Here is a 6,942-nt window from a genome sequence, read left to right as displayed (position 1 = left end):
ATGGACCTGCCCCCGCAGCTCTCCTTCGCCCTCTATGTGGCCGCCTTTGCCCTGGGCTTCCCACTCAATGCCCTGGCCGTGGGGGGCGCCGTGGCCCACGCCCGGCTCCGCCTCACCCCCAGCCTAGTCTATGCCCTCCACCTGGGCTGCTCGGACCTGCTGCTGGCTGCCTCCCTTCCGCTGAAGGCGGTGGAGGCCCTGGCCTCCGGGGCCTGGCCTCTGCCGGCCCCGCTCTGCCCTGCCTTTGCCCTGGCCCACTTTGCTCCGCTCTATGCGGGCGGCGGCTTCCTGGCTGCCCTGAGTGTTGGTCGCTACCTAGGAGCCGCCTTCCCTTTGGGCTACCAAGCCGCCAGGAGGCCCTGCTATTCCTGGGGCGTGTGTGTGGCCATATGGGCCCTTGTCCTCTGTCACCTGGGGCTGGTCTTTGGGTTGGAGGCTCCGGGAGGCTGGATGGACAACTCCACCAGCTCCCTGGGCATCAACACCCCGGTCAACGGCTCTCCAGTCTGCCTGGAGGCCTGGGACCCGGCCTCAGCGGGCCCTGCTCGCCTCAGCCTCTCTCTCCTGCTCTTCTTCCTGCCCCTGGCTGTCACAGCTTTCTGCTACGTGGGCTGCCTCCGGGCCCTGGCCAGCTCGGGCCTGAGTCACAGACGGAAGCTAAGGGCAGCCTGGGTGGCCGGCGGGGCACTGCTCACACTGCTGCTCTGCTTGGGACCCTACAATGCCTCCAATGTGGCTGGCTTCCTGCACCCCGACATGGGAGGCCGCTGGAGGAAGCTGGGGCTCCTCACAGGTGCTTGGAGCGTGGTGCTCAACCCATTGGTGACCGGCTACTTGGGAGGGGGGGGTGGCCGGGGGCCATCATGTGTGGCAAGAATGAAAGCGGGTACATCTCAGAAGTAGTAGCCACTGCTGGGGAGAAGGGAGGTGCAGCAGAACCCAGCTGCTTCTCTAGGCCGCTGGTGGGGGCCACGCCAAAGGAACTGCAGGGTGGCCTAGCCTGGGGGCACCTCTGGAGCCACTCATGGGAAGAGCCGAGCCTGACAAGATCGCATGCCAGTCCGGGAGGAGAATGGAGACCAGGAGCCACGTCGCACGAGCAAGGTAAGGGTGCCTCTGCACAAACAGCGCGACCCCCACAGCTGCCCCCCCTTCCCTTGCCTTTCCTGCGTGCCTGCCAGGTGCTCGGGGCAGAGGCCCTTTCCTAGGGGGGAAGGAGGAGGGAAGCTCGCTTCCCATCTAGAGGACCTGCCACTCTGATGATACACTTTGGGAGATGCGACTCCAGAGTCCTTTCCTAGAAAACAACAAGTTCATTTCTGAATGAGACGGGAAGCAGGAAGCGAAGGGTGACACTGTGATAGCGCTGGAAACGCACAAGGGGGCAGCACGGGAGCCGTGAACGCGAAGCTGGGAGGAGGGATGCTTCGCACCGGGAGGGAGATGCTGGCACCAGAAATAGTCGCAGACAGATACAGAGTCTTTAGTACTTGGCAGGCACCAGGCCAAGTGCTTTACAAGTGGGTCGCGTTTCATCCCCGCACAATCCTCTGATGTAGCCGCGCAGCTGCGGCACAGGTGGCCAAGTGTTCACTGCCCGGGGGTGCCCGGCGGAGGGGCAAACGCTGACTAAATTCTAGCCTGTGTTTTGCTCACCAAGCCAAGTGCCTGGCACAGGGGGGCCTCCGTCCAGGGGAAGCAGCGTCTTATTATCATTTGAACAGAAACAACGCCCACTCCTCCAGCAGCACCCCTTAGTGCACAGCAAGGCTGTGCTCGCCTGGAGGGGGCACCTTTTCCTAATCGGCACCAAGGTGCCGCAGGAGGTAGCTACAGTTCTGAAGCCGGTATCATCTTTATTTTTCAGGGCGAAGAAATTTTCCCAAGGCCCTACAGCAAGGAAGGGGTAGATGTGGGATGTGGTCTTTCAAGGCAGGACCCCAAGGGTCAGGGGACATTTGGAAAAGTTAAGGTATTGGGTTAATGCTTATCCTTGGGGTCCATTTTATGAAGGTGGATGGTGGCACCCTGAACCCCCAAGAAAGCGGGCAGAGGAAAGAGGCCACCGAGGAGACAGGCACTTGGGCATCTGCTCTGACGAGGCCAGGTGTAGAAAGCAGATTTGTTCCTCTGATTGCAATGATGCCGTGAACATATAGAGCATCAAAAGTGGTAGCTACGTGCCCGGCATGTGCGAGCTGGTTTATACATGTTACCTCTTTCCATGCTTAAATGTGTACAAGGAATTTTGTTTCATTTTCTGATAATCCCCAGCACCTAGAAGAGAGCCTAGCACACAGTAGGCTCTCAGTAAATGTTTGCTGCATAACTGAATGCTCACAATAGCACTCCCAAGATAGTTTTATTATTTGTTTTGTAAATATGGAAACAGGCCAGAGAAGTTAAGTAACTTGCCGGAGGCTCTGCGGGAAGCAGAAACAAGTTTGTTCCCTGCACAGTGGTGAGACCAGAGAATTTCGGTAAAAGCTTAGGTGGCCCCACTGGCCCTCCCATAATGCCAGGGACTTTCTCTATCCCACTGCTCCAGAGCACTTGCTGCTGGGCCACTTATTCCGGTTACTTGTGCCTCTTCCCTGTAGCGGAGATTTCAGTTCCTCCCTGGGGCCGTGGGCCTTGCGTGATCCGCGCCCTAGGCCCTAAACCTTCTACCAGCTCCCCAGTAGGTCAAGCCTGTGCCCCCGCCATTCCTTCTGCCTGCATTGCTCCCTCCAGTGGTTCTCTGCCTCTGCGTTATCCTCCCACCACTCAACCGCCCACCTCCATTACCAAATGGAAGCTCCGCGACAGCAAAAACTTTGTTTTGTTCACTGCTTGTTTGAAATAATATTTACATGCCATAAAATTAACCCATTTTGTGTGTACAAGTGAATGATTGTTAGTAAATTTACTGAGGTGTGCAACTATTACTTTAATCTAATTTAGAACACTTTCATCACCCCAGTAAGATCCCTCAGGCTCACTAGTGAATCCCCCCCTCACCCCCCGTTCCTCAGGCAACCAATAACCTACTTGCTGTCTCTATAAATCTGCCCATTCTGGATATTTTATATAAATGAAAACATACCATGCCTAGTCTTTTCTGCCTGGTTTGCTTGGCTTAGCATAATGTTTTTGAGGTTCATCCACTTTATAGTACACGTGGGTATTCCATTCCTTCTATCACCAGGTAGTGGTCCACTGTCTGGCATATGCCATGGATATGCCACCTGGTTTACCCATTCCACTGGCTGATAGACCACCGAGTGAGGTTTCCATTTTCTTTGGCTATTACGACTAATGCTATTTGAACATTTATGAGCGAGACTGTGTGGACACATGTTTTCATTTCTCTTAAGTAGCTACCTATAAAGGAATTGGTTCATGTGGTAAGTTTATGTTTACTTTTTTAGGAAACTGTCACACTGCGTGAAAGTGACCCTGCCATTTTGTGTGCTCAGCAGCAGCATGTGAGGATTCTCATTTTTTTCACATCCTCGCCAACACTTGATATTATCTGATGTTTTTATGTATAGCTATTCCAGTGGCATCCAAATGAAATGCTATCTTGTTGTGTTCCATAACTATTTGAATGAATAAATAAATAATCTCTGAAGCTGGACGGGACTTGAGTTTGAATTCTGGTGGTGATTCTTAACAAGCCGTGTGGCCTGGAGCAAGTTCCTTCTGCACTGTGAGGCGCCAGGATTTCAACACATAATGATGACACCCCGAGACGCAGAGAATCCGCTAGAGACTATGTGTCTTGGTAGCTGCTGTCATCACTGCCACCATCATTTTATTATTATAGTCATTATTTAAAATATGTTTTTATTGATTTTTAGAGGGAGAGGAGAGGGATAGAGAGATAGCAACATCGATGAGAGAGAAACTTTATCAATTAGCTGCCTCCTGCACGCTCCCCACTGGGGATCGAGCCCGCAACCTAGGCATGTGCGCTGACCGGGAATCAAACCAGGGACCTCTTGGTTCCTGGGTCAGTGCTCAACAGCTGAGCCACGCTGGCTGGGCATTATTATTAATACTATTATTACCATCACCCCAAGCCCACACCAGTGACTGGGATGATGGCAACTAACATTCGTTAAGTGTTCATCATAACATGCCGGGCTCCCTTCTAAGCATCTGACATGCCTTCATGCTTTAATCTACACAATAACATGAGATTGGTCCTGGGATCATCTCTGTTTTAGATGAGAAAAGAGAGATTCGAAGAGTTTAAGTCACTTGCCCTGTATTGGAATAAATAAGTGACAGAGCTGCCATTGAACCCAGGCCACGCTCTCCATCGCTGCACCTCGCTTTCTGCCCGTACAAGGCAAGCTGGATGAGCGCTGTCCTAGAGGAGCAGGGAAACGCAAGAGGAGAATTGGGGAGGAAAGATGCAGTCTGTTCAGGCCTGGCTGGGGCATGCCGTCGGAGGCTGCCGGAGGAGCCAGGCCCACAGCTGTGGAATTTGCTCCCCGGTTTGCATACTGGACAGCTCTGCTCGCAGAGCTCAAGGCGTCTTTTGTGCTAGGGCTCAGCAATGAGTGACGTCACAGGATGAGCCAGGTCTTTATCAGTTCTGCCCTATTAATAGCCAACTGCACTTGTTCTGGGGGAGCCGGCCAGGTACCGAGCTGCAAAGCACTTGGTCTCAAATAAGCAGGTGAGCGCTGGCCCCCGGTGACTACGCGGAGGAGCCGCTTGGTGCTTGCTTTACGGGGGGAGGAACAGGAGACAGGCGGGGGAGAGCATCAGGGGGCGCGTGGAGTGGGGACCATGTTCTCTGTGGATTGTTGAGAGGCTGCCGGTGCAAGATCTCCACCCACAGGCTTTGTCTCTCCCTCTGTCTCACAATCTCTCTCGATCTCTCTCTCTCCACACACACACACACACACACACACACACACGATCTCTCACAGTCTCTCTCTCTCCAGTGGCCATCCCCATGGACGCGCTCCAGGACGACTCTTTCTTTCCGGGCAATCACTGGCTGTACTTCTCCGTGTACCTCTTCACCTTCCTCGTGGGGCTCCCCCTCAACCTCATGGCCCTGGTGGTCTTCGCCCGCAAGCTGCAGCGCCGCCCGGTGGCCGTGGACGTGCTGCTGCTCAACCTGACGGTCTCGGACGTGCTCCTGCTGCTCCTGCTGCCCTTCCGCATGGTGGAGGCGGCCAGCGGCATGCTCTGGCCGCTGCCCGTCTTCCTCTGCCCCTTCTCCAAATTCTTCTTCTTCACCACCGTCTACCTCACGTCCCTCTTCCTGGCGGCTGTGAGCGTCGAGCGCTTCCTGAGCGTGGCCCACCCGCTGTGGTACAAGACGCGGCCGCGGCTGCTGCAGGCCTGCCTGGTGAGCGCCGCCTGCTGGCTGCTGGCCGCGGCGCACTGCAGCGTGGTCTTCGTCACCGAGCTGGCGAGCAACTCGTCGCACAGCACCTGCTACCTGGAGTTCCACGAGGGGCAGCTGGCCGTGCTCCTGCCCGTGCGGCTGGAGATGGCTGTGGTCCTGTTCGGGGTGCCCCTGCTCATCACCAGCTGCTGCTACAGCCGCCTGCTCTACCTGCTCCGCGGGGGGCCCAGCCACCGGCGGAGGAGGGTGGCGGGGCTCGTGGCAGCCACCATGCTGAACTTCCTCGTCTGCTTTGGGCCCTTCAACGTGTCCCATGTCGTGGGCTACCTCCAGGACAAAAGCCCAGTGTGGAGAAGCTACGTGCTGCTCCTCAGCACCCTGAATTCTTGCGTCGATCCCTTGGTTTACTACTACTCGTCCTCGGGGTTCCAGGCGGACTTCCGGAGGCTGCTGCAGAGGCTGGCTGGGGCCTGCAGGCCCTGCGGGCGGGACAGCTGCGGGAGCCGGACGGCTAAGAACAGAGAGGGCTCAGTTCAGGAGCTGTCCACCCTAGAGAACAGGTAGTGACCCTGGGAGGGCTGTGGAGCCGTGGCCAAGGGGCCTGAGCTGAAAGCCATCTCATCCACAGGGCAGCCCTAGCTCAGGTCAGGGACCTGGGAGTGGCAGAACGGGGACTGACGCAGCGGGACAGAGCAGGCACCCAGCCCTCCTGAGGACGGGCTCCCCAAAGCCCAGCTCTCCATCCCGCACACCGCCCTCCCTTCCCACCTCCCGACACGCTGTGCATTAGGCCCTGGGCGAGAGCGCTCCTGAGAAAAACGAGCCACCCATGGCAGCAGGCCAGCTCCTGTGCTTTTCGTTTCTTTTTTTTTTCTTTTTTAAATATATCTTTATTGATTTCAGAGAGAGGAGAGGGGGAGAGAGAGAGAGAAACATCAATGATGAGAGGGTCATTGATCAGCTGCTTAGCCCGCAACCCGGGCATGTGCCCTGACCTGGAATCGAACCCCGATGGCCTGGATCCTAGGTCGACACTCAACCTCTGAGCTACCCCCGGCTGGGCTGTGCTTTTCTGAGTGTGAAAGAGGGGTTGAGAGCAGTGTCCAGGGTCCGAGGGAGCTGCCCAGTGACTCAGGATAGGATAGAAGAATGTATCGTTCAGAGCCACTGACCCGGCAACAGGCTGGCCTGGTCAGGACTCCAGGCACGAAGGAGCATCCTGCTCTCACGGGGACTTTTCCAGAAAGTTTCCATTGTTCAATAAATTCAGATTTTTAGGGACATTTATGAAAAATGACAGAACAAAAGTTACCGAAATACATTTGATAACAAGCAAAAAGCAATGGTCTTGTCTTGTTCTGTTTCCTTAGGGTGTATGTGTGGATGGAAGGGCAAAACCCCTCAGCCCTGAAGGGTGACAACCAAACAGGGAGAGGCCTGGATGCCGGGAGAGGCTCTGGGTTGGGGGTGACAATAATAGCTGCGTGTTGTCTGCTTCGACCCTCTCAATACCACGTGGCGAGCAATATTTCTATTTCACAGAGGAGGGAATGGGCCCAGAGAGGTGAAGTCTCTTACCTGAGATCCTC

At 55.5% G+C, this 6,942-nt stretch overlaps 2 protein-coding genes across 2 annotated transcripts; both read left to right on the top strand.

The window, feature by feature from the left end:
- FFAR1 (free fatty acid receptor 1) lies at positions 1-903 on the top strand. The gene has a single exon (XM_016220964.2). The coding sequence runs from the start codon at positions 1-3 to the stop codon at positions 901-903; it is 903 nt and encodes a 300-aa protein (XP_016076450.1).
- A 4,048-nt stretch (positions 904-4,951) lies between these two features.
- FFAR3 (free fatty acid receptor 3) lies at positions 4,952-5,917 on the top strand. Its single transcript, XM_016220867.2, has one exon. The coding sequence runs from the start codon at positions 4,952-4,954 to the stop codon at positions 5,915-5,917; it is 966 nt and encodes a 321-aa protein (XP_016076353.2).
- Positions 5,918-6,942: the final 1,025 nt, after the last annotated feature.

Source organism: Miniopterus natalensis, chromosome 18, assembly GCF_054644295.1.
Source record: "Miniopterus natalensis isolate mMinNat1 chromosome 18, mMinNat1.hap1, whole genome shotgun sequence".
Lineage (NCBI taxonomy): Eukaryota > Metazoa > Chordata > Mammalia > Chiroptera > Miniopteridae > Miniopterus > Miniopterus natalensis.
The sequence above is the reverse complement of the archived record's forward strand: the minus strand, read 5'-3'. Positions and strand labels throughout refer to the sequence as shown.

Bases quoted from the DNA above. Each gene is read 5' to 3' on its own strand.
- FFAR1 (XM_016220964.2), top strand. From the start codon at position 1: ATGGACCTGCCCCCGCAGCTCTCCTTCGCCCTCTATGTGGCCGCCTTT.
- FFAR3 (XM_016220867.2), top strand. From the start codon at position 4,952: ATGGACGCGCTCCAGGACGACTCTTTCTTTCCGGGCAATCACTGGCTG.